Source organism: Triturus cristatus, chromosome 4_1 (assembly GCF_964204655.1).
Source record: "Triturus cristatus chromosome 4_1, aTriCri1.1, whole genome shotgun sequence".
Taxonomy (NCBI): Eukaryota; Metazoa; Chordata; class Amphibia; order Caudata; family Salamandridae; genus Triturus; species Triturus cristatus.
Genome location: NC_140585.1, coordinates 598,057,927 through 598,085,735, shown reverse-complemented (window position 1 = coordinate 598,085,735; position 27,809 = coordinate 598,057,927). Strand labels below are relative to the sequence as shown.

General features: G+C 44.9%; 1 protein-coding gene across 1 annotated transcript in view; it reads left to right on the top strand.

Annotated features, from left to right (window-relative positions):
- The window catches only part of PHYH (phytanoyl-CoA 2-hydroxylase), a 340,738-nt gene that overhangs the window by 146,794 nt on the left and 166,135 nt on the right, over positions 1-27,809 (top strand). Inside the window, exon 5 of the mRNA XM_085652961.1 lies at positions 6,816-6,897. Within this exon, the coding sequence (XP_085509087.1) occupies positions 6,816-6,897 (82 nt within the window). The remainder of the gene's footprint in view (positions 1-6,815; positions 6,898-27,809) is intronic.

Sequence of the window (27,809 nt, the reverse complement as noted above, 5' to 3'; positions counted from 1 at the left end):
GTGTTGGTCTTTCCTGCATTAGCGCCGGGACGCCCCCCTGCTGGGGCAGCTGTCGCGCTCTACAAGATAAGATAACATACAGCTCTGTAGCAAAGCAAGAATTCAGGCAGACACCATCTCAGATTGCACAACAGTATTAGGAGTACTCTGCAAAGTACTCCTTTCTATTGGTCTAAGAGGATGTGTAACTGGAACATCTGATAGAGACTTATAGCCTCAGACTTCTTACCTTATAATTATAACCAGGTATCAGACTGGATCCTGAAATTTTTCGTGAGCAGTACTCCTGTGCGCCTGTAGGTGGCGTCGATCGGCTTTGCATTATCCGTTCCGGAAGTGATGTGCGCGGTGCCTATGTAGGCGTCACTCCTGCACACTGACATCAGTTCTGTTATTTACTCGCCAGTCAGCGCAGATTCAGAGAGAGCTAACCTTTTTTCGACTTTTGGCAAAGTTATTTTTGAGATCTGGTATGGCAGCGATGTCATCCAGAAAGGCCGACTTTAAGCTCTAAGGTGCCTTTCACGATCAGATGTCAGTGGTGGACCCGCGACCTTGTATGCTTTTGGTGTCTCGAGAGTGACCACGATTCGAAGGCCTGCGCTGATTGCCACACCATGAACCCATAGGCCCTGAGGGAGCAATCCCTTAAGCTCCTGGCAGCTCGAAGTGCAACGCTGCCCCGGACAGGTTGCAGAGTCCGAGATCTTCATTGCTCTCGAAGTCGTCGGGTCATTCAGGTAAGTCCCACGAAAAGAAAAAAGTAAGTATTTTGAAGTAAACTTTAGCACAGCCAACGAGATGGGGGAGCGTCTTCATTCTAGGCCTGGCTCCCCGTTGAGACAGTGCCTGAGTCGACTCCCTCAGTTTCTGGGTGCAGAAGGGACCCCAGCTGAACTCCAGGAGTGTTATGAGGCCATAACACTCCTTATTTGAGTGACCCTTTACCGCCTGTGCACCCCATATGTTTGAGAGGGGCCCCTAATGCCAGCGGCTCCAGCCCAGGTGCCAGTCGGTCCCCTTGCATCCACAGATGGATTCAGACCGGCACCGGTCGTACCACCTCAATGTTCTCCAAACCGATGCCCATTCTGATCCCGGACTCCGACACAGAGCTGGAGGGGCGTTGTCTGATTCCTGTGCAGAGTGGAGACATTCCTTCCATGCCAGACCCTGAGCTCTATTTCCTATGGGCTAGGACTTGGGAAAGATTGGGAGGGGTTGTTGAACCCTGAAGAATACCAGCCTTCAAACCCAAATTTTGTCAAACGTATCTGTGCCAATGATTTCCATGGGAGCAGAAGATACTTCCCAAATCCCCACCACCACTACATGAAATAAACTACTACGATTTGCTACTATGTACCAGATGGGGGAAAGGAAATTGTGGAGACAAGAGCGACTGCCACTGACTGGTACGCTACCTCTTCCAATCTAGGTTTTCTATATCTTCCTATTTAGTCTTCTTTACATATCAATCTCAATTAGCGAGTGTGAGTATAACTTACGGCACCTATTATCAAAGATACAAGGAACATACAGCACTATATTACTTAACTGTGCTACTTTTTTTTATTCCTTATTCACCTTTTATTCTCCACTTTCACCCTCTTCCTTTTATCTGTTAGCCTCAGTGGGGTAGCTTCTATCTGAAATATGTGTTGTAAAAAACCATTGAAATTCCCCCGTTATAGTTAGTTCAGCTAACTATAACTCGCGCGACCGCAATCCACTGCTGATGACGTCACATATTACATCACTGTATTCACTAAGATACTGTTAATAAGTCAGTTATACAATTTTTTTTTTTTTAAAAAACATCCATTTAGACACTTATTTACCCATTTATTCTTCCATTAACCTTTAGATATACATATATAAAAAATATTTATTTTTCAGAAAGACACATATTCACTGGATGATGTCATCAGTGATGTCATCAGTGATGTCATTTGAGATGTCATCAGTGATGTCACTGACCATGTCATGAGTGATGTAATATGTGACGTCATCAGCCGGTCGCGCAAGTTATAGTTAGCTGAACTAACTATAACGGGGGAATTTCAATGGTTTTTTACGAGTGAAATGTCCAGCTAACTATAACATGTGTGAAACCTATGGTTTTTTTCAGTGAATTTGCAAGGTTTTTTAAATGCTAATTCCTAACTATAACGTGTGTGAAACCTATGGTTTTTTAAGTGAATTTGCAAGGTTTTTTAAATGCTAATTTCTAACTATAACGTGTGTGAAACCTATGTTTTTTTTAGTGAATTTGTACGGTTTTTTAAATGCTAATTTATGTATGTATTATTATATTTTTTATATATTTATTTTACAATAAACTACCTATGTATATAGTTATAGATTGACTGTATCCTGTAATATGGAATGGCTCGGCTTTTTTTTTTTTAAATTTGGATAAAGTTGAACAGCATAGTTAATATCTTCTATAAACTTATAAACAGTTTAAAATGTTTTTATTTTTTTAAAGGGTTTTTCACCGTGCGCACCCCGCGATTTTTTGAAAAAAAATAAAATGTTTTTTTCACCCTTCGGGGTCCTTCAGGGACCCCCTGACAAAGGCTAGGGGGTCAGGAACTCTCTACCCTGCCCCCTTTTCACGTTCTCCACCTTTCTTTTTCACTGCCACACACAAAATGGCGTCCGACACTTCCTGATTTCGACCGATTCGAACGTTGACTGACCTCTAACCACCAATCAGAATTACGCTTGCGCACATTTGGTGCGCGCATATAGATATTTATGTACTTTTAACTGCAATTTTCTCAGGAACTACTGAACAGATTGACACCATATATGCAAAAGGCACATGCCTGACCTGAGGACTACCTCTTTGGTAAATTTCAAGTAATTCTGTTCAGCCGTTCGGGCTGTACCTTCGACTAAAGGTCCTATGGGAAAATGCATGGGGAAAACGCGTTTTGGGAGCCCCCTTTTTTCTCAGCCCCCGCTTGACGAATCACCCCGAGACTTTCAGGGTAGGAGCTGAGCGGAGCGCCCCATTAGTTTTTTGAAAATTTCACAAAGATAAGTCAACCGGCGCCAAAGTTATTCAAAATAGAATTTTCAGATTTCCTATGGGAACTCGGTCCTAACTATAACTATCTACTGGCGACCGCCAGTAGATAAAATATATATATATATATATATATATACACACACACACACGACCGCTCCTCCGCTGTGGCGGAGGAGCATCGCCCCCCTGCCAGCAGCTTCAAAAGTTGAGAAATAAAACCATAATGAAACAATTTTAGAATAATTTTATGTTTCAACTTCGACGTGCTACATCCTGGGGCGGGGGCAGTCAATGAGAAGGGAGTCGTGGGCAGCACTGCTAACAGTGCGCATTTTTTGTTTGGATTTCTGTCTCGGGTCGGCCAAACCCACATGCGCACTGAGCTATCTCCAATCCAGCTGCGTTGCTGGGTTTGAGACCGCAAAGCACAGGCTCCCAGTCTCCCTGGGAGCGCAAATCATCAGTGCTCAGGCCAATCCTGAAGCTGGCCTCATGCATTAGAGCAGCTTCAGGATTAGCCTTAGGGGAGGCTGAGAGCCTCTGCCTGCAGTGGAGCCAGGACAGGTGCAGACGTAGACCAGCGGGCTGCAAGCGGCAGGTAAGTTCTTTTTTCTTTTTCTTTTTCGATCTTTCTCTCTCACCCACTCCCACCACCACTTCTTCCACCCTCGCCCCAAAACTCTGCCCTAAAGCTGGCCGCTACTGATATATAATCCAATAGATAATCTCATTTTCATCCTTAGTCGCCTCAACACTTTCTCAAAATCGATATTACCACTGATATTGTAGTATTTCTCAAACACTGGTCTCTTTTCACTAAGGAATTCATAGTTGCACGAGAAGGCAACAGCAATGATGAGACACTACTTAAATCTGATGAATTTTCTAGTTACAGACAAAGCGGATACCTTGCTTCTTCCTTTAGGAATTCCGTTGAAATGCGCTTTCTGCGTAGGCGCATCATTGTTAAACACTTCTCTCACGCTCATGAGGTCTAGACCGTAACTTTAACTTCAGATTTTCTGATGCTGCCATCTTGAAATTCTTGCATTCTGGACTCTGCAGGAGCTTAACCACTGGATGGAAAAGTAGTTTCAGGAAAGAACAGTGATTTCTCCATTGTGGGTATTTGATAATTCTCTTCATTAGTCTCTGGTGTGATTAATGTACCTTGAATGCACACTTGCTAACATGGTTCTGACAAATATGGACTGGTGTGAGGACTTGGCTGAGGTCAGTGGACTGGACACTGCTCAAGATAATGGCATGCTTTCTCCCCCTACCATGGCTAATGAGGAGGGACCGTCCTTTACAATAGGGATGAGAAGGGCGGCCGAGGTCCTAGACCTCAGCCTACTCTCAGTGGTAGTCAAGACGAACGTCTTGATGGAGGGGCTTCAGCCGGGATTGACCCCCTCAGAACCGCTTCTCCCCTTCAATGAATCCCTGACCGGCGGTCTGCTTGGGACCTGATCCAAGCCCAGCACAGGGGCTCCTGTGAACAGGATGATTGCCTGCTGCCACTGCCCGCTCGAGAGGACACCAAATTTCCTCACAAAACACATTATCGCAGAGAGCCTCTACCTCCCATGTAAATCCTGGTGTGTTCCCTAACACCCCACCGGACAGGGAATCCAAAAGGTTGGATACATTGGGGGAAAAATATGTTTTCTTCCACCAGCCTGTCCGTGAACACCACATGCCTTTTGGGCCATTACTCCCATGCTCCATGGGAATCGGTTGCCAAGGTGCTGCCCTTGGTGCTGGAGGAAGCTGCAGTGCGAGATCTGATGTGTCAATGTCGAAGATCTCGTCGACTGGGCTTGTGATGCAAAACGACTGCCGGTCTCGAAGATGGGAGGCTCAGCAGGCACAATGCTCCTGTTCTGATGAGCATTGAAGCTGCCATGCATAGGTTCATCGTTGTTGTCAAGGCTGCCATCGGTGAGGGATGCGAGGAGCTCGTGCCAGGAAAAGCATTGTGCAGTGGTCGTTCTGAAGGCAATGCGCAGGTCCCAAAATGCGGGATACAGTGGTGATGCGAGTCTTTAGCGATGGGTTCAATCCGCACCAATGCATCAGTTGAGCTCGAAGATGCACCACTTAGTCGAGGAGATGCATCGGTTCTATTTGGGTTTGCGTCGCTCAGCAAAGGATGTATCGGTTCTGCTGGAGAAACACCTTAGGCCCACTTCCAAGGTTCTAGGACTGGGGTAGCACCACTTGGCAGGGTAGACTCACAGATAGCCAGGTGCAGACGCAGGTTGGTTGGAAGTCTTTTATGTCCCTGACACTTCAGATCAGGAGGCCAGCCAACTAACCCTTGGGGTCACTCTGGGTTCAAGTGATGCAGGTTCAGTCTTCCTCCCCAGTCACAAAGGCAGCAGGTTAGGACAGCATGGCATGAGTTTAGCAAAACAGCAGTGCAGCAGAGTGGCAGTCCATTCAGCAGCACATCAGCCCTTTTTCCTTCTAGAATCTTCAGAGGTCCAGAAACTTACTCCAGTGGTGGTGTCAGAGGTCTAGTACTTATACCCAGTTAGGCCTAAGGAAGTGAGGGAGTCTTCAGTGACGGGCCTTTGAAGTGCACAGACGTCCTGCCCTTTCTGCACTGGCGCCAGACTCACTACAGGGTTGTATGCAGCCCTTTGTGTGGGGACAAGACACGGCCTATTCAGGTTCAGGTGTAGGTGAGACTAAGCTCCCATTGTGTGTGGCTGTCTAGGGGGAATGCACAAAGCCCCTCTGTCACAAACCCCGGATATAGGGTCAGAGACAGGCAGCAGGCACCAAATGGTTAAATGGCTTTCTAAAAATTGCCCTTTTGCAACTGTAATTCAAAATCTGACTTTCACATATTTTGAATTAGGATTTCAGAGGTATCAGACTTGGAAGTTTTATCTCTTCCCAATTGAAAATCACACTTATAAAATGTAAAAAGGTAATCCCAATGTTATCCTATGGTAGAGATAGGCCATGCTGTAGTGAAAATGACTTTGAGAGAATTTCACTAGGAGGGCATATAAAATTTAAAAGTACATGTCCTGCCTTTTATGTACATTGCACCCTGCCCCTGGGTTGTCCTGGGCCTAACTTAGGTGTGGCTTGTATGTATAAAAAAGGAAAAATTGGGCCTGGCAAAAGGTTTATTTTGCCAGGTGGGCAGTGCAGTGTAAACTGCACACACAGGCTCTGCAATGGCAGGCCTGAGACATGGTAAAAGGGATACTTGTGTGGGTGGCACAATCCGTGCTGAAGGCCCACTAGTAGCATTTAATTTACAGGCCCTGGGTACCACTTTACTAAGGACTTCTAAGTAAATTAATTATGCCAATTGGGGAATGAACCCATGTTTAGGGAAAAGAGCACAAGCACTGGTTAGCAGTGGTAAAGTCCTAATACCAGCAAAAACGAGGTCAGTAAAGTGGAGAGAGGCAGGCAAAAGGTTGGGAGGAAGTCTGGTCTAACAATGTGCAGTTGTATGAAGTAGATGTATGAAAGATCGGCACTCTGATTTTCAGAATAGTGTGCAATTCACCGGTGTACTTGTTCCCATTGTTGGTTTTGATTTGTTATGTGTTAAAATTGTCTCCTTTATTAAGAGGACTTAACTTTGGTGATTTTATTCCTGAAATCTAAAATTGATTTTTATAATACTTATTGCTGAAGGATAAATACATTTGTAAAAAAAATATAAGAACAATTTAGGCGAATAAAAACAATGTAACAAATGAGTAGAGTCTTAATTTCATCTATCTTTTTTTATTGTCTGTAGATTTTGAAATATGTGCAATGTTTCACCGGACCAAATATCATGGCCATGCATACTATGCTGATAAACAAGCCTCCAGATCCAGGTAATAAGCCTATGAATAGTCTAAGTATATTCAGAAATTGGCTAACGGTCTAGTCACTACATGCATGTATTAGCTTATATGTAAAGTATTGCAATCAAGTTCAGCATGACCACGATAATGCACGTTTGATTTTCTCAAGTAACTCTGTGGTTAGAGTCTTTCTCCATTTTCTTTTTTGTTCTAAAGTGATTAAATGTGTTGGGATTTTCAAGGTTTGGTGAAGAAGGTGAAAGGGGTTCACCCAAAGCAACATACAGGGGACTATTTCAGTCTTCGGAAGACTAACAGTTATGTTCATGGCTGAAGTTGAAGGCACGATGGTCCCGGTTCAAGCTGAGGGCGCAAACACGCTCCCACTCCCGAGGCCGTTCCTGTGACCAGTCCTCATCAAGGTAATGGGACTCGGAAGTCAAGGAAGTTTGATAAGAGGCATAAATATCAAAGCATGGGTCTCTTTTGTCCCATTATTCCCAACACTGAGTCACAGGATGCCCGCACCTCTAATCCATGGATTCGTCTCATCTCCCCTCTGCCCCCCATTCATAATGTATTCCGGCACTAGTCCCACTTCTGTGCCACACCGAACGGATTTCAATGCCATTAAAGCTCAACCAGCGGAAGGTAGCCGTGGACCACTTTTTTGGTGTCACACCAGATCCCTTCGGAGTGTCTACTGTACCAGGGAACCCAAGGAGGCCACCAGTTGGTCTACAGTCCGCTGATCCATTTTCAATTCCTACTAAGCCCCTCAACATCACCTTGAAACCTCTGACTTAAGATCTACCCAATCTGGGACAAGAGCCATCCACCTTCCCACATTTGATTCTGTGTCCAGCGCAGAGTTGGTGCCACGACAAACGGTACTGGCTCACGTATCGACCCAGACGTCACCGATGCTGGAAGGGGATCGTATTGTTTTGTTGGATTAAGGAACCCACGCTCCACCATCCAGACCTACACAGTATGCCCACTCTGAACCGGGCTATGCCCCACATAATAAATTAGGCACTTGAAGATGTAGATTACAATAACTCAACGGTTGGTACTCCAGATTGTGGAAAACACATACTCCCTAGCCTTTCTTTCCTACCCCACAGACATGCCACCCAAACCACAATGTCTCCCATAGAACCACTTATTCTTACTCCATGGAGAAATTCAAGCTCTCTTAGCCAAGGGAGCAATATAAAAAGTACCAGTAGGCCTTGTGTGTCTGAGACTGGTTGAATGCTCAGGGCATCTCCCTGACTGGCCAGCACCCGGCAGGATCTTTAAATGCCAGGGAAGACGCACTCAGCCGTCATTGCCTAGCGGATCTCGAATGGCAGTTATACCCCTATTTGGCACGGGACATCTTCCAGCTATGGGGCAAAACCTAGCATGATGTATTCACCACCGCAGAGAACTTGCAGTGTTCAGGCTTTTGTACTTCAGAGTTTTCAATGCAGTCTTCTCTTGGGGATGCCTGCCGCCAATATTGATGGTCTCCTGTACACCCCTCCCCTCCTGCTCCTGTCCAGAGCACTGAAAAAGATCAAGACAGACAGACCAGGCACACATCAACCCAGTGGGTCTGGACTGGATGAGAAAAGTGTGTTACCGAGGACATTTGGCTATGAACATTTGTAATCTGATCCGCTGCCCCTTCAGGAGGACCACTTGTCGCTGCAGCAGGGTCCAGTCTTTCACCCGACCCTGCACAACCTAAACCTCTGTGTGTGGAGATTAAGCAGTGACAGTTGACGGTCTTCAACCTTTCTCCTGAAGTGATTGGTGTCATCTTGGCATCCATCTACTCAAATCTGTTTACACAGGTCGCTGGGAGACGTTTGCTGTCTGGTGTTCCTCCTGATACATCAAACCCATGAATGCACAGTTATCAGATGTTCTCTGTGGGAAAGTCAGTTATTCGTTGCAGGGATGTGAGCTTTTTCCAAGTAATAATGTCATAGTTCTTTACTAGGTCCTGTTAAGTCTCAATTTAAACCTGAGCTCAACCGTTAGCAGCTGTAGCAAAGAGCCGACTGACTTAACTTAGGAGAAATGTGTGAAGCTTTTATCAGTATCAAAAGTAAAAAACTAAAAAAAAAAACTTATGATTTTTAGAAGGTTTAAGTTAAAATAGTGCCAAAAAGCGTTAAGCACCAGATACAGTCATTTGGTTGCACTTGACCGGTACATAGGCATGCATTAAGGCCGACTTCGATGGAGTGCAGGTCAGATACTGAAACTAAATTCATCCTGGTCGAGAGTTTAACCTTCTGACTTAGTCTCTGAAATGGAAGTCGAAAATCCTCAGTGGGGCAAGACAGCAGGCTGTTGCTGAGATGGGTTCTTTGAGGCTGGATAGCTGTCGTCCAAGCTCCAATGAAGCCTTTGATTTTTGACAGGAAAGCTCTGAGCAGAAGAAATTCAAAATTCGCACAGCGGGAATGACTCATCAGCCAGATACTTTTGGCTCCATCTCCTGTTGAAGATTTCTGCATTCTGACTTGGTCATTTTTTGGGAGTTCGGAGTCCTCTGACAAGACAAGGATGCAAGCTGTGGCATAACAAGGCTCCACCAGGCCCATTGAAATGGATCGGCCTCTGTGGAAAAGTTTTGTGCGGAGCAACCTGTATCTTTGGCCCAGCGGCAACGCACATTAGTCTGATTGACTTGGCAGGTTTCTTACAGTTTTCTGTCGGTTCCCCATGCAAAAATCCTTAAAGTTTCTAAGTCCCAGGTTTTAGGGTTAGGTAGGAGAAGTATACTCTAACACTTATTCAAGGACACCAGGACTTTAGGAACATCATTTGGGAGTCAGAACTCCTTCCAGGAGGTACCACCAGCAGAGTCTAGAGCAAATCCAGTTGGAACTGATCAGTAGGACTCTTCATGAAAGTGGGCTTCCTACACTTATCTGATAGCTTGGAGTCTAGTCTTCTGGGTCCAAGTGGGAGCATGAGAAATGAAAATACTCCCCCATGCAAACCAGTTCTGGAATTGGTTTTCCTTTCAATTGGATTGGCTACTTGGGCAATGGCAGGGGCAGGCCTAGGTGTAACTTGCATCTGCCTGTGACCGGGGATTCCCTTTGAAGCTTGTGCATTTGGTGGGTGTTGGAAATGGGGTTATTGGTTGAGGGGGTGAAACCTGACTCAATCGTCAATCACACTTCTTGTCAGGGTGAAACACAAGCGAACCCCAAATTAACCTGTGCTCAACCCTCTTGTAGCGTGGCACAAAAGTAGTCCGGCTTAACTTGGAGGCAATGTGTAAAGTATTTACACAGAACTTCAAAAAGTAATAAAGTGAAAACACAACACAAGAAAAATCCCACACCAATTTAGATAAAGAGTAAAATGTTATACATTATTTGCGACTAAACCATCAAAATTCCAATCGATTGAACCGGAGATATGCTATTTTAAAGAGTTATGGTAAGTATAGTGCCTAAAAGCACAAAGCTTCATTCGTGGTTATCTGGTCATGCGATGACCAGATATTAAAAGTCACTAGTTTAGTCCGACTGCGATGGTGTGCTGGCTGGATACAGGAACCAGGTTAGTCTCGCTGAAAGAGTTACCTTCAAAAGTCCAGCACAAAGTGTTCCGTTCTCTGGGGAGCAAGGGTCGTTGATCTAGTGCGAAGAGCAGGCCGGGAATTGCGGGCGGTTGTTGCTGTAGCACTAAAAACCTGCCTTGCATCGTGGACGGTCGTTGCTGGAGATTTCTGTTCCCAGGCATCGCTGGCTGTTGCTGTGGTGCGACTAGTCTGGTTCACCAGAGATTCGCATTGCCGGGCGGCGTGGTTGGCAAGCAAACCCATCCATGGTCATGAAGAGCAAAAACTTCAGGATTTCTCCCTTTCTTGGAGAGGGAGCTCAACTGATGCCACACTAAGGGTCCAGGACCTGAAGGGCACTTCCTCCTAGAGATCAGGAACTCTCTCCATCAGAGCTCAGGCAGAACCAGTTGCAGGTCCAGGATGCATGTCAGCTGGGTAGATGCAGAGAAGCCTCTGGAGTGTGTTGTGTCCCTATAGCACAGAACAAGAGGTCATTCAGCTGGCCCTTAGAGTCACTTCAGTCTGGGATGATGGGTGCAGGTCCATTCTACCCTCTCAGCAAGCACAGCAGCTGTCCTTTTGGCAGCAGAGCAGCACAGCAGTCTGCTTAAATAGTATCCACAGGTCCAGAGGTGTACTGAAGAGTTGGGTCTGAGGGTGAAATATTTTTACCTCATGCCCACTTTGAAGTAGGAGAAGGTTCTGGAGGTTTCCACCACCAGAGTTGCTTGGCGTTTCCTGCTTCCCTGCCTTGGCCCCAGTTTATCTGGGGACAAAAAAGACTAGTGTCAAATCCTTGTAAGTGTGCTCAGGCAGATGCTTTGTGCTGTGCAAGTGTGGTAAGTGAAATCTCTGCCCCCTATCAGGTTAGAGATAGCCCATCCTGCCAACACCATTCCCCTTTTTATCTCACTGTTCAGTAACAATACACAAAGACCAGCTGACAGCTACAGCTAGTTATGTGACCCAGGATACAGGCTGCAGACACCAAGGGCTAGATGCACGACCCTTTTTAGCAGTCACAAATGGAAGAACTTACCATTTTGCGACCGCTGAAAAGGGTTGTGGTATATACAAGCCCTATTTTTGCAAGTCTGTAATCTATTACCGACTCACAAAATAGGGTTTGAGAAAACACATACTCCCTAGCCTTTCTTTCCTACCCCACAGACATGCCACCCAAACCACAATGTCTCCCATAGAACCACTTATTCTTACTCCATGGAGAAATTCAAGCTCTCTTAGCCAAGGGAGCAATATAAAAAGTACCAGTAGGCCTTGTGTGTCTGAGACTGGTTGAATGCTCAGGGCATCTCCCTGACTGGCCAGCACCCGGCAGGATCTTTAAATGCCAGGGAAGACGCACTCAGCCGTCATTGCCTAGCGGATCTCGAATGGCAGTTATACCCCTATTTGGCACGGGACATCTTCCAGCTATGGGGCAAAACCTAGCATGATGTATTCACCACCGCAGAGAACTTGCAGTGTTCAGGCTTTTGTACTTCAGAGTTTTCAATGCAGTCTTCTCTTGGGGATGCCTGCCGCCAATATTGATGGTCTCCTGTACACCCCTCCCCTCCTGCTCCTGTCCAGAGCACTGAAAAAGATCAAGACAGACAGACCAGGCACACATCAACCCAGTGGGTCTGGACTGGATGAGAAAAGTGTGTTACCGAGGACATTTGGCTATGAACATTTGTAATCTGATCCGCTGCCCCTTCAGGAGGACCACTTGTCGCTGCAGCAGGGTCCAGTCTTTCACCCAACCCTGCACAACCTAAACCTCTGTGTGTGGAGATTAAGCAGTGACAGTTGACGGTCTTCAACCTTTCTCCTGAAGTGATTGGTGTCATCTTGGCATCCATCTACTCAAATCTGTTTACACAGGTCGCTGGGAGACGTTTGCTGTCTGGTGTTCCTCCTGATACATCAAACCCATGAATGCACAGTTATCAGATGTTCTCTGTGGGAAAGTCAGTTATTCGTTGCAGGGATGTGAGCTTTTTCCAAGTAATAATGTCATAGTTCTTTACTAGGTCCTGTTAAGTCTCAATTTAAACCTGAGCTCAACCGTTAGCAGCTGTAGCAAAGAGCCGACTGACTTAACTTAGGAGAAATGTGTGAAGCTTTTATCAGTATCAAAAGTAAAAAACTAAAAAAAACAACTTATGATTTTTAGAAGGTTTAAGTTAAAATAGTGCCAAAAAGCGTTAAGCACCAGATACAGTCATTTGGTTGCACTTGACCGGTACATAGGCATGCATTAAGGCCGACTTCGATGGAGTGCAGGTCAGATACTGAAACTAAATTCATCCTGGTCGAGAGTTTAACCTTCTGACTTAGTCTCTGAAATGGAAGTCGAAAATCCTCAGTGGGGCAAGACAGCAGGCTGTTGCTGAGATGGGTTCTTTGAGGCTGGATAGCTGTCGTCCAAGCTCCAATGAAGCCTTTGATTTTTGACAGGAAAGCTCTGAGCAGAAGAAATTCAAAATTCGCACAGCGGGAATGACTCATCAGCCAGATACTTTTGGCTCCATCTCCTGTTGAAGATTTCTGCATTCTGACTAGGTCATTTTTTGGGAGTTCGGAGTCCTCTGACAAGACAAGGATGCAAGCTGTGGCATAACAAGGCTCCACCAGGCCCATTGAAATGGATCGGCCTCTGTGGAAAAGTTTTGTGCGGAGCAACCTGTATCTTTGGCCCAGCGGCAACGCACATTAGTCTGATTGACTTGGCAGGTTTCTTACAGTTTTCTGTCGGTTCCCCATGCAAAAATCCTTAAAGTTTCTAAGTCCCAGGTTTTAGGGTTAGGTAGGAGAAGTATACTCTAACACTTATTCAAGGACACCAGGACTTTAGGAACATCATTTGGGAGTCAGAACTCCTTCCAGGAGGTACCACCAGCAGAGTCTAGAGCAAATCCAGTTGGAACTGATCAGTAGGACTCTTCATGAAAGTGGGCTTCCTACACTTATCTGATAGCTTGGAGTCTAGTCTTCTGGGTCCAAGTGGGAGCATGAGAAATGAAAATACTCCCCCATGCAAACCAGTTCTGGAATTGGTTTTCCTTTCAATTGGATTGGCTACTTGGGCAATGGCAGGGGCAGGCCTAGGTGTAACTTGCATCTGCCTGTGACCGGGGATTCCCTTTGAAGCTTGTGCATTTGGTGGGTGTTGGAAATGGGGTTATTGGTTGAGGGGGTGAAACCTGACTCAATCGTCAATCACACTTCTTGTCAGGGTGAAACACAAGCGAACCCCAAATTAACCTGTGCTCAACCCTCTTGTAGCGTGGCACAAAAGTAGTCTGGCTTAACTTGGAGGCAATGTGTAAAGTATTTACACAGAACTTCAAAAAGTAATAAAGTGAAAACACAACACAAGAAAAATCCCACACCAATTTAGATAAAGAGTAAAATGTTATACATTATTTGCGACTAAACCATCAAAATTCCAATCGATTGAACCGGAGATATGCTATTTTAAAGAGTTATGGTAAGTATAGTGCCTAAAAGCACAAAGCTTCATTCGTGGTTATCTGGTCATGCGATGACCAGATATTAAAAGTCACTAGTTTAGTCCGACTGCGATGGTGTGCTGGCTGGATACAGGAACCAGGTTAGTCTCGCTGAAAGAGTTACCTTCAAAAGTCCAGCACAAAGTGTTCCGTTCTCTGGGGAGCAAGGGTCGTTGATCTAGTGCGAAGAGCAGGCCGGGAATTGCGGGCGGTTGTTGCTGTAGCACTAAAAACCTGCCTTGCATCGTGGACGGTCGTTGCTGGAGATTTCTGTTCCCAGGCATCGCTGGCTGTTGCTGTGGTGCGACTAGTCTGGTTCACCAGAGATTCGCATTGCCGGGCGGCGTGGTTGGCAAGCAAACCCATCCATGGTCATGAAGAGCAAAAACTTCAGGATTTCTCCCTTTCTTGGAGAGGGAGCTCAACTGATGCCACACTAAGGGTCCAGGACCTGAAGGGCACTTCCTCCTAGAGATCAGGAACTCTCTCCATCAGAGCTCAGGCAGAACCAGTTGCAGGTCCAGGATGCATGTCAGCTGGGTAGATGCAGAGAAGCCTCTGGAGTGTGTTGTGTCCCTATAGCACAGAACAAGAGGTCATTCAGCTGGCCCTTAGAGTCACTTCAGTCTGGGATGATGGGTGCAGGTCCATTCTACCCTCTCAGCAAGCACAGCAGCTGTCCTTTTGGCAGCAGAGCAGCACAGCAGTCTGCTTAAATAGTATCCACAGGTCCAGAGGTGTACTGAAGAGTTGGGTCTGAGGGTGAAATATTTTTACCTCATGCCCACTTTGAAGTAGGAGAAGGTTCTGGAGGTTTCCACCACCAGAGTTGCTTGGCGTTTCCTGCTTCCCTGCCTTGGCCCCAGTTTATCTGGGGACAAAAAAGACTAGTGTCAAATCCTTGTAAGTGTGCTCAGGCAGATGCTTTGTGCTGTGCAAGTGTGGTAAGTGAAATCTCTGCCCCCTATCAGGTTAGAGATAGCCCATCCTGCCAACACCATTCCCCTTTTTATCTCACTGTTCAGTAACAATACACAAAGACCAGCTGACAGCTACAGCTAGTTATGTGACCCAGGATACAGGCTGCAGACACCAAGGGCTAGATGCACGACCCTTTTTAGCAGTCACAAATGGAAGAACTTACCATTTTGCGACCGCTGAAAAGGGTTGTGGTATATACAAGCCCTATTTTTGCAAGTCTGTAATCTATTACCGACTCACAAAATAGGGTTTGAGAAAACACATACTCCCTAGCCTTTCTTTCCTACCCCACAGACATGCCACCCAAACCACAATGTCTCCCATAGAACCACTTATTCTTACTCCATGGAGAAATTCAAGCTCTCTTAGCCAAGGGAGCAATATAAAAAGTACCAGTAGGCCTTGTGTGTCTGAGACTGGTTGAATGCTCAGGGCATCTCCCTGACTGGCCAGCACCCGGCAGGATCTTTAAATGCCAGGGAAGACGCACTCAGCCGTCATTGCCTAGCGGATCTCGAATGGCAGTTATACCCCTATTTGGCACGGGACATCTTCCAGCTATGGGGCAAAACCTAGCATGATGTATTCACCACCGCAGAGAACTTGCAGTGTTCAGGCTTTTGTACTTCAGAGTTTTCAATGCAGTCTTCTCTTGGGGATGCCTGCCGCCAATATTGATGGTCTCCTGTACACCCCTCCCCTCCTGCTCCTGTCCAGAGCACTGAAAAAGATCAAGACAGACAGACCAGGCACACATCAACCCAGTGGGTCTGGACTGGATGAGAAAAGTGTGTTACCGAGGACATTTGGCTATGAACATTTGTAATCTGATCCGCTGCCCCTTCAGGAGGACCACTTGTCGCTGCAGCAGGGTCCAGTCTTTCACCCAACCCTGCACAACCTAAACCTCTGTGTGTGGAGATTAAGCAGTGACAGTTGACGGTCTTCAACCTTTCTCCTGAAGTGATTGGTGTCATCTTGGCATCCATCTACTCAAATCTGTTTACACAGGTCGCTGGGAGACGTTTGCTGTCTGGTGTTCCTCCTGATACATCAAACCCATGAATGCACAGTTATCAGATGTTCTCTGTGGGAAAGTCAGTTATTCGTTGCAGGGATGTGAGCTTTTTCCAAGTAATAATGTCATAGTTCTTTACTAGGTCCTGTTAAGTCTCAATTTAAACCTGAGCTCAACCGTTAGCAGCTGTAGCAAAGAGCCGACTGACTTAACTTAGGAGAAATGTGTGAAGCTTTTATCAGTATCAAAAGTAAAAAACTAAAAAAAACAACTTATGATTTTTAGAAGGTTTAAGTTAAAATAGTGCCAAAAAGCGTTAAGCACCAGATACAGTCATTTGGTTGCACTTGACCGGTACATAGGCATGCATTAAGGCCGACTTCGATGGAGTGCAGGTCAGATACTGAAACTAAATTCATCCTGGTCGAGAGTTTAACCTTCTGACTTAGTCTCTGAAATGGAAGTCGAAAATCCTCAGTGGGGCAAGACAGCAGGCTGTTGCTGAGATGGGTTCTTTGAGGCTGGATAGCTGTCGTCCAAGCTCCAATGAAGCCTTTGATTTTTGACAGGAAAGCTCTGAGCAGAAGAAATTCAAAATTCGCACAGCGGGAATGACTCATCAGCCAGATACTTTTGGCTCCATCTCCTGTTGAAGATTTCTGCATTCTGACTAGGTCATTTTTTGGGAGTTCGGAGTCCTCTGACAAGACAAGGATGCAAGCTGTGGCATAACAAGGCTCCACCAGGCCCATTGAAATGGATCGGCCTCTGTGGAAAAGTTTTGTGCGGAGCAACCTGTATCTTTGGCCCAGCGGCAACGCACATTAGTCTGATTGACTTGGCAGGTTTCTTACAGTTTTCTGTCGGTTCCCCATGCAAAAATCCTTAAAGTTTCTAAGTCCCAGGTTTTAGGGTTAGGTAGGAGAAGTATACTCTAACACTTATTCAAGGACACCAGGACTTTAGGAACATCATTTGGGAGTCAGAACTCCTTCCAGGAGGTACCACCAGCAGAGTCTAGAGCAAATCCAGTTGGAACTGATCAGTAGGACTCTTCATGAAAGTGGGCTTCCTACACTTATCTGATAGCTTGGAGTCTAGTCTTCTGGGTCCAAGTGGGAGCATGAGAAATGAAAATACTCCCCCATGCAAACCAGTTCTGGAATTGGTTTTCCTTTCAATTGGATTGGCTACTTGGGCAATGGCAGGGGCAGGCCTAGGTGTAACTTGCATCTGCCTGTGACCGGGGATTCCCTTTGAAGCTTGTGCATTTGGTGGGTGTTGGAAATGGGGTTATTGGTTGAGGGGGTGAAACCTGACTCAATCGTCAATCACACTTCTTGTCAGGGTGAAACACAAGTGAACCCCAAATTAACCTGTGCTCAACCCTCTTGTAGCGTGGCACAAAAGTAGTCTGGCTTAACTTGGAGGCAATGTGTAAAGTATTTACACAGAACTTCAAAAAGTAATAAAGTGAAAACACAACACAAGAAAAATCCCACACCAATTTAGATAAAGAGTAAAATGTTATACATTATTTGCGACTAAACCATCAAAATTCCAATCGATTGAACCGGAGATATGCTATTTTAAAGAGTTATGGTAAGTATAGTGCCTAAAAGCACAAAGCTTCATTCGTGGTTATCTGGTCATGCGATGACCAGATATTAAAAGTCACTAGTTTAGTCCGACTGCGATGGAGTGCTGGCTGGATACAGGAACCAGGTTAGTCTCGCTGAAAGAGTTACCTTCAAAAGTCCAGCACAAAGTGTTCCGTTCTCTGGGGAGCAAGGAGCAGGGAGTGTGTCAAGGATGGTCGTTGATCTAGTGCGAAGAGCAGGCCGGGAATTGCGGGCGGTTGTTGCTGTAGCACTAAAAACCTGCCTTGCATCGTGGACGGTCGTTGCTGGAGATTTCTGTTCCCAGGCATCGCTGGCTGTTGCTGTGGTGCGACTAGTCTGGTTCACCAGAGATTCGCATTGCCGGGCGGCGTGGTTGGCAAGCAAACCCATCCATGGTCATGAAGAGCAAAAACTTCAGGATTTCTCCCTTTCTTGGAGAGGGAGCTCAACTGATGCCACACTAAGGGTCCAGGACCTGAAGGGCACTTCCTCCTAGAGATCAGGAACTCTCTCCATCAGAGCTCAGGCAGAACCAGTTGCAGGTCCAGGATGCATGTCAGCTGGGTAGATGCAGAGAAGCCTCTGGAGTGTGTTGTGTCCCTATAGCACAGAACAAGAGGTCATTCAGCTGGCCCTTAGAGTCACTTCAGTCTGGGATGATGGGTGCAGGTCCATTCTACCCTCTCAGCAAGCACAGCAGCTGTCCTTTTGGCAGCAGAGCAGCACAGCAGTCTGCTTAAATAGTATCCACAGGTCCAGAGGTGTACTGAAGAGTTGGGTCTGAGGGTGAAATATTTTTACCTCATGCCCACTTTGAAGTAGGAGAAGGTTCTGGAGGTTTCCACCACCAGAGTTGCTTGGCGTTTCCTGCTTCCCTGCCTTGGCCCCAGTTTATCTGGGGACAAAAAAGACTAGTGTCAAATCCTTGTAAGTGTGCTCAGGCAGATGCTTTGTGCTGTGCAAGTGTGGTAAGTGAAATCTCTGCCCCCTATCAGGTTAGAGATAGCCCATCCTGCCAACACCATTCCCCTTTTTATCTCACTGTTCAGTAACAATACACAAAGACCAGCTGACAGCTACAGCTAGTTATGTGACCCAGGATACAGGCTGCAGACACCAAGGGCTAGATGCACGACCCTTTTTAGCAGTCACAAATGGAAGAACTTACCATTTTGCGACCGCTGAAAAGGGTTGTGGTATATACAAGCCCTATTTTTGCAAGTCTGTAATCTATTACCGACTCACAAAATAGGGTTTGAGAGTGGCTATTATAGCTAGCGAGTTGCACTGGTATGTATGATTGTTTTGCGACTGCAAATGCGGTTGCAAAATAATCGCAGTTACCACCTATTTCAAGTAGGTGGTAACGATTATGTTGGGCAGTGAAAATATTTGGATCACTGCCTACTCTTAGCAAATAAAACAGACGTTTCATTCATCTAATTTTGCTTTAAGGAAAACTGGCTGCATTTATAAAAAAACTGCTTTATTTAAAAAACAGTCACAGACATGGTGGTCTGCTGACCCCAGTAGGCCAGCATCCCTCTGAGGGCTGGCCAATCCTAATGGGTAGAAAATTGCGACCTGCTGCATGAATATTGATCAGACAGGTAATTTGCGACATCATTGAGAATCGCTAAATGTGTTTAAGACACATTAGTACATTCTGTTTTGCGCGTCGCAACAGATCGCAGTTTGCGACTTGCAAGACGGAATGGCCATACATCTGGCCCCAAATGGTTAGGTGAGAAAATGCCAACTTTCTAAAAGTCAAACCTTAGGGGGGTGGACCCTTGACAACAACCACTGTGGACCTCAGACAAACTATAAAATAACAAGGGAGTGGTTGAATGAATTACGTAGTTTTACTGAAGGACAAGATATTTCAGAAACTTGACCAGTTTTCATTTTTACACTTCTTCAGTTACAATGTTAGCATTATAATCAGTCTAGAACAAGGATAACCACTCTTCTTTTACATATCATTGCCAAAGCTGAACCGTGATAGTCATACAACATTAGAAAAACCTAAAAGGAAAACAAATATGCCAATAAATGGTGCATTGGTAGAGGGACACAAAAGAAATTGAATTGTGTTGTAAGTAACCTGTTTTTTGATCTGCCCTGGTAGTCCACTAGTTCTCTTCTTGACTCTGTTCTTGTATAATAATCGTCTTTTAGATATGGAAAGCTTTTCGGTCTTTCTCCGATTTGTTGACTTTTACATTTATTGTGTTGTCCCTGAATGTGTTAATTTTTTTTTCAATTTTCTCAAGTAGTGTTTTCTCTTCAGTAACGGTTTGGTTGTCTCTGACAGCCTGTTGCAGGGCAGCAATCTCACCTGCCAGTTTTTTTTTTACAAATCTTTTGTGCAGTTTCAATTGAGTGCACCATGAGGTCTCTGCTGCATTTTGTTCTTATGTAACTAAACCTTAGTTATCAAGCAAGCAGGCAAAGTAGGTGCAGTGGTGGTGTGGGACAAAAAGAAGTATTTGGCCAAGGGTAGGAAACATGTTTACAACAAAGAGTGGTATCGAGTTATCGTGCAAGATCCTACCAAACAAATCCAAGAAGAGCTTCAGATAATACTTAAAAATGCTTTGGAAGAAGCCCACTGCCCTGAAGAGAACCACCATTCAGTTGCAGTTTGAAATGTATTGGCGCGAACCTTCTGGGAACTCATGAACAGTGTTCATCAATATGGAATGTGCAAAGAAATGTTATGAACAATAATCCTTTCCATATTAGATGATGTGCAAACCCAGATGTCAATACAGAAAGGGTTTAGCCTCCTTTGAGCTGCTATGACGTAATTCCTTCTAAAGAAATCTGGTCAAGTTTATTAAATATTTTGCTGGTCAGTTAAAGTACTTAATTCATTCAACCACCCCCTTGATAGTTCATAACCTTCTAAAAGTGGCATTTTCAAAATTGTAACTTTAAATCCGACTTTACCATTAAAGAGGGTTTAAAATTACAATTCCTTAGACATCAAACTCGACATTCCAATCTCCCAATTAATTAATCACTTAAATGTGATAAGTCAACCCAATCTTATCCTATGGTAGGGGTAGGCCTTGCAGTAGTGAAAAACAAATTTGAGTTTTTCACTACCTGGACATGTAAAAGTTAAAAGTACATATTCAACTTTGTAAGTACACTGTACCCTGCCCTATGGGATGTTTAAAGCCTACCCTAGGAGTGACTTCTGTTTTAAAAAGGAAGGCTCAGGGCCTGTCAAAAGGTTTTATTTTGCCAGTTTGATATGGCAGTTTAAAACTGCACCAGCAGGCTGCAATGGCAGGCCAGAGACCTATTTACAATGCTACTTAAGTGTGTGGCTCAATAAGTGCTGCAGTTCCACCAGTAGCATTTAATTTACAGGCCCTAGGTTCATAAAGTACTACTTTACTAGGGACTTGCAAGTAAATTAAATTTGCCAGTTTGGTGTAAGCCAATGCTACCACGTATAAAGGAGAGAGCACAAGCACTTTAGCACTGGTTAGCAGTGGTAAAGGGTGCAGAGCCCAAAATCCAGCAAAAACACTTTGGATGGAAGGCAAAACCAGGCCAAGGATGTCCGGTCGAATGGTTGGTACACCCCCAGGCCATCCTGTCGGAGGGAGGCCACACCTCGGACCTGCCGCATGGCCCTTTTGTTCCTTTTTCTGGGAGATATTCACACTTCCTTGCAAGAGGCCAGCAGCCTTTTAGGTGACAGTGGGGGATTAACTTTGAAATGGCTACTAGAGACTCTAGGTAGGAAAATGTCAAATTTCTAAAAGTGGCATTTTCAAAATAGTGATTTAAAATCTGACTTAATCTTTAGGTTGGATTTAAATTACTATTAAATTGAGTCCCTGGATCACTGTTCTAGTTATTCCAAACTGGCATTTTGCATTATAAGGTGCTATAATGTAACCCAGTGCTTTTTTTAATGGGAGAGCCCGCTTTGCCACAGTGCAAAACGACTTTGTAAATGTTTCACCACCAAGACATGTAAAACATAGGCACACATGTCCTACTTTTTAAATATGATGCACTTTGTCCTATAAGCATTCAGAACCTATCTTGCAGGGGACTTAAACTGCATACTTAGTCTGCAAGGGCAGGCCTGAAGAGATGATTTGCCTTGTCACTTTAGTGGTAGCACAATAGGTGCTGCAGTCTAGTAACAGTTAACTTACAGGCCATGGGAACACTGGGTACCATATACATTAACTTATAGGTAAGTTAAATATGCCATTCAGGGTTTAGCCAATTCTACATGTTTTAGGGATCAGAGCACATACACTGCAAGCTGGATAACAGTGCCCACTGTTCAGATTCCATACACCAGCAATAAAATCCAGCAAAACGTGAGGGGTGACAAAGCAAAAAGGGTATTTTCTTACATTCTCTTATTTGGTCGGTCTTTAACACATCAAGACCTCGATGTGGCAAGTTAAAGGTTACCTTTCGTGCTTTTTACGTTTACCCGATCTGCCATCACTTTTCAAATCACCTGTTGTGATGCGTTTTCTGAAGGGGCTTAGCCATATGTTCCTACCAACACCATTTGTGATGCAGCAGTGGGACATTCATTTGTTACTCACTTAACTAATGTGCACTCCTTCAAATCAGTGCACATTTGTCCTTTTTGCCTACTTCCCATCAAAACAGCATTCTTTATCGTCGTCACAACTTCCAGGCTAGTGTGTGAATTCCAGGCGTTGTCAGTGGTTCCACCATACGTATCCTTCTTTCTGGATAGATTGGTAATCCAGACAAAAGCAGAATTCTTGCCCAAGGTAGTCACACCTTCCAACATAAGGCAGTCTATTATCTTGCAAGCTTTCTGTGCTCTGCCCCATCCCTCCAAGTAGGATGAACAGCTTCATCGCCTTCCCCCTAAGAGGGCGATTAGTCTCTATGTGCACCATACCAAGGAGTACCAACAAGACAACCAACATTTTTCCAGGTTCTGTGGAGCTAGGAAAGACAAAACAATGCAAAACTATCTCCAGATACATTGTGTTATATATTAAGGGCTGCTTCTTAGCTAACCCATAGCAGACCTTAATATATAACACAATGTATCTGGAGATAGTTATGCATTATTTTGTCTTGTGATGGCATGTACGCTCATTCCACCAGAGTGAAGTCTGCTACCACTGTGCTAGCCCACAGTGTGCCAGTTTAAGACATTTGCCAGGCTGTGACATTGGTATTGCTACACATGTTTACTAAACATTAGTGCCTGGATTGCCAGATCTGGCGGGACAGGAATTTTTTCCAATCAGTCCTACAGGATGTACGTGTTTGAGCCTTCCACAGACCCACCACCATGGATGGTGTAACTTTTTGGTATCTATTCACAAGGTGAGAAATCTGCAGTTAGATATCTCTTTCAGGAGAAAAGGTTACATGCCTTTGGTAATGCCTTTTCTCAGGTACAGACTCGATCTAACCACAGATTTCTCACTGACCCTCCTCCCCATTCTGTGGCATGGAGTTACAAAGTTAATGAACAAGATCCCAATGTAAAAGTCTGCCCACTGCCATATTCTGATTTCAAGGCTCCTCGCTTGTTGACGCGGATGGAGATCAGAAAGAAACTGACGTCAGCACGCGAAGGTGGTGTGGGTATAGTGACCTGATGTTATGTCTATGGTGGGGTAGACCCATTGAAGAGTCCCACTACACCACCTGATGATGCACGAGGTAATTGCTATGAAAGTTTCCGGATGTAGTCTGGCTCCTGGGGAAATTCGCAATGTGAGTAATCTGCGGTTAGATTAGATTTAGGGTCTTTACCAGAAAAAGCTTTGCCAAAGGTACGTAATTTGTTTGTTTAGCGATGCACTGGGCGAAAGGTTCTCTTCCAACTATACAGGAATGCCATGCGGATATGGCATATTGTAATATTCAATCCAAAACTTGCCCTGACCTTCTGCCGATCCGTAGGCTCCCACGTGCATTTGGGGTCCCTCCCAAGAATACCTCCTACGACAAGTGTAGGATGGTGCTGCTGCTATGCGTGAAGGTGGGAAGAGTCTTAAGCCCTGTTTCTGGCGCATGGCAAGCTTTTTACTGAATGACTGGCTCTGTGGTTTTCATTCAGTGGGATACTGCCTCGAGAACTGTTGGTCGTTGTATCTTGAAGCACACCTGTGTGGCAACAGCCATGGTGGAGGAGTCTAGTGGGCCCCCGGGGTTGGATGGTGCAGAAGTTAAGTTGCCTGTGATAGGAGTGTGTCTGCCTCTTGCTGTACACCCATTAATGTATTTTTGTAATCTACCCTGACTATTGTTATGCTATCAGGGCATCTGTCTCAATTGCACTTGTGAACTCTGTACTTGTCAGCGAATATCATGTCAACTATGTGTTGTATGGTTAATGAAAATGAAGTTTAAATAATAAAAATGAACTTATTTGCCAGCGATCTGCCCTCCTACAACAACTGCATCCCCAGTTTAGTAGGTAAATAGATTTAGGGTTTTTAAATGTGGTGAGTCGACAAGGATGGAAGTAAACAGAGAAAGATATGAGAGCAATTGGCTCCAAGTGGAGTCAGTCGTTATGTTCGCTCTGGAGAGCAGAAGTAAATCTCTTCATGGCCTTCAGATTTCAAAGCCATCAATGCCACAGCTCAAAAGTCAGGCTTGTTATTCTCTTCTGTTGGGAAGCCAAGCTTAGTTGTACTTCCCCTGGGCAGCCACATCGAGATTGTATCAGGTTTCAGTTGGTATTTTAAGAGTGGGGTACAAAATCCCAGGAGAATATTTGAAATATCGTCTGAAATGGGATAGCACAAAATGTCCTTAATAGCTACCAGAAGTTTCCCCCATAGGGTATAATAAAAGGGCTAGCTATCCACTTATGTTGAAAATCCTCAGCCTTGTCAACAGTGTTGGGCAGTCCTAGGGAGCATCTTGTGTAGTCTCACTGGGTGGAGATACTAGTCGTACATGACTTTGTACTATGCTTCTTTGCCTTAAGTGCTAGCCGAGCATTCTTAATATCCTGCAGAAGCTGCTCCTAATATCTATTCAATATATCACTACCAAGTATGCCCCTCCATCTCTCAATGTTTTCTCCCTCTGTGGTCTAGGAAGCCTCTACCAGTATTTGAAAAATATCGGAGACTGTGGCCCTCAAGCCCGCTGCTCATGCGATCAATTTCTTGAAGAGGATAAGTTCCCTTATTGCTGTTGTTTTCGCGGCCGGGTGCAACACCCAGTGTCTAATTTAGACATAGTGAAAACGTTTGATCTCCTCTGAGCTGAAGATCTGTTTACACCCCATGAATAATCTAATTCGCCTCTCTCAAAGAAGTCTGTGATCATGGTGCTATCTACATGCATTCAGCAATGAAAGTCTATTGCCTGGGGCCCAGCTACGGTGAAGGATCAATTGTGAATGGATGTATGGGTTAGCGGGAAGGTGATGAGGCCTTAGCCCTTGCAAATGCTATCCCAAATCATAAGAGTAGTGTTTTATTCGGGTTCTCAAGTACACATAAGTTGGTCTATCTGTTTTAGGATTCAAAGCCAGCTCCCTCAGAGGTTTTCCTGTGAGTGATCTCTTCATATGTGCCCATAGTCTGTCTGTTTGAAGAGACAATTCTACAAGGATTTTGTAAAGTGAAATATTAATTGAGGTGGATGGTAGCCCTCCACAGGTAATAAAGTCACTAACCTGTTATTCCCAGACAAAAGTTTCAGTAATTTAAACCCGAGCTCAACCCCTGTAGCTATAGCACAAAACAAACAAGCTTAACATAGGGGAATTGTGTAAAGCATTTAGAAATATCAAAACAGTAAAAAAGTCAAAAACACAACACAATAAAAATCCCACTGCAATTTATAAGAATAAAGGAAAATGTAATAAATACAATGACACCAAAACGACCCAAATTCACAAAGGGTAACCATAGAGTTGAATTTTTAAAGATTTAAGAGAAAAAGCGCCAGGAAAATGTAAAGCGTCAATAGAAGGTATTGTAAGCGTGTAAGGGGAGTACATCCCCTTATTGGCCATGATGCTATTTGCTTGCTGTGATGCATCTGTGGGTAGGCTAGGTTTAACTCTCCCATATAAGGTCTGCAGAAGAGTTTGGTTTCCCAGGGATCAGGTTAGTGGCTGGGGCAGACCTTGATAGAGAGGCAGTAGTGTCAAAGGGAGACCTTGATGGGAGGCCCAAAACTGTTGAGGGAGTGGACTTGGCAGCAGGATGCGAGACTAGAACTAAACCCACTAACAGAGGGTTTTTCCATATCCTTTCAGCATAAAATCAAACCATGACTATGTTAGAGACTTGGGTTTCTAAGGTAGAGGCAACTCTTAGTGGTCTCATTCCATGTGTTTAAGCTCCATAGGTTATGGGCCGTAAGTGTCTACCCCACCCTCCAAAAAGCAACCAAATGAAACATAACAGCAGTATAGATAAAATGAAATCACCATGTAGAAGTGTCTACAACAGATGAAAGTGTAGGAGACATTAGTCTATGAGGGGATTTCTCAATGACTGGGAGACCCAGGGTCCGTCATCCTCATGCTGGTGAAACTGACTTAAGTGTTGCTCCCCCAGTGCCTCTGGCGTGAGCATTTAAGAGTGCTTTTGGAAACCTGGGTTTCTTATTAGCTCCTGTACAGTCACTGCTGATGTTAGGATACAGCCCATCAGAGCTTCATTTAGAGACAGAGCGTTGTTGTAGGCCTACCCCCACCATCATAGTCAAGTCTCAGATAGCTTTGTGTTAGTTACCACCGAGCAGGGTCTAGGTCCAGTATATTTAGTCATACTTGGTGCTGTCTCTGGCTCTTCTCCATCTCACACTGTCTCTGACCATCTTCTGTCCAGTCCCCGAGCCCCCACTCAGCTATTCCAATGTATGTGTCATCTGAAGTATAACTCCTGTTTTCCCCCCTCTGCAATGTGAGACACGGGACCTTTTCTGCTTTCTCTCTTTCAGTGAAGCGACTCGCTTTGTCCACGTACTCCAAAGCTATGCCACAGGGAAAAGACCAGTTGTACCTAATGTTCCCTTCTGAAATATGTTGGTGATGGGTTGAAACTTGAGCTTTTACTGGAGTGTCTCTCGGGTTATAGCCTGGCATAGCTGGCATTGGAAGCTCTGGAAAGACTCTGTAGATCTCACCACTCGTATAGCATGCTATTTAGTTTTAAAGCTATGAATTTTCATCATTATATCCCAATAACCTGTTGTCCTCCACTTCTCATCTGGCCAACACAATGGACCTTCTTGAATTTCACCTCACTCTGGTGGACCGCTATGAAGGAGCACGCAAATGTGTTTTTCACCTGGAGGTGTTCTCCAGGTCTTCATTGTACACAGATCGTTCTGTGGGGACTTAGCTGCTTCTGCTGAGTGTTGCAAGCTCTCCACTTCGGATTCCACGTCCAGCTCTCTAGTTTCGAAGGAGTCTGTGGTGGTCTTCAGAAAATCTTTGCACTCAGTTTCAATTACTCTTTCAGGGCGTGTAACCCTTTGGCAAGCTCAGATTTTATTTTGGACCTATACCTTGTCTTAAAAGTACATACTTAGGGAGGTCAGGAGGTATGCTTTAGTGAGTGCCATACCAGAAGTGGGGATGGGAGTTTGAATCTTTGCACAAGGATACAAGGGAGCAACTCCTGAGCTGCTTCTATGTGGGTGTATTGCTTATGTAGAAAAAAGCCCTCCATTTTAGGTTTGGTTTTTTTGGAGGCATAGGGAGTGCCACCTGGGCACCACATGGAGCTCTGCTCTAAGACCCTTTCCACAAGAAAACGGAAAGTCCAAGCCATGGGATCCACTGAGTAGGGAAGCCACCTGTTTATAATAATGCGATCAGTTGTCCGATTATATCCCTACATAAGTGAGTAGCTGTAGAATGGTGGCATTTAGAGAAATGGCTTCTACCCCAAACCAAGAAGGCACAGCAGTTGGATGCTCAGGGCTCTTGCTGCAATCTCATTCCCACTTGTCTGGCATGTCACCCAAATGAGGACCAACAAGGAGGTTGTTATTGTGTGGACAGCAAGCCATCTTCTATGCTGCCAACCAGCCAAGCATGCAGCATCTCAAATACTGCTAGCATTACAGGCACAGGATTACATTCCATGATGAATCCTCCTTCTCAAGGTTCATGTCAGTCAGCAACTCCTAATTCCACTCCTGAAAGCCACTCACTACCTCCAAGGCCCTCTTAGGTTTGCCGCTTGTTCCTGCCCACC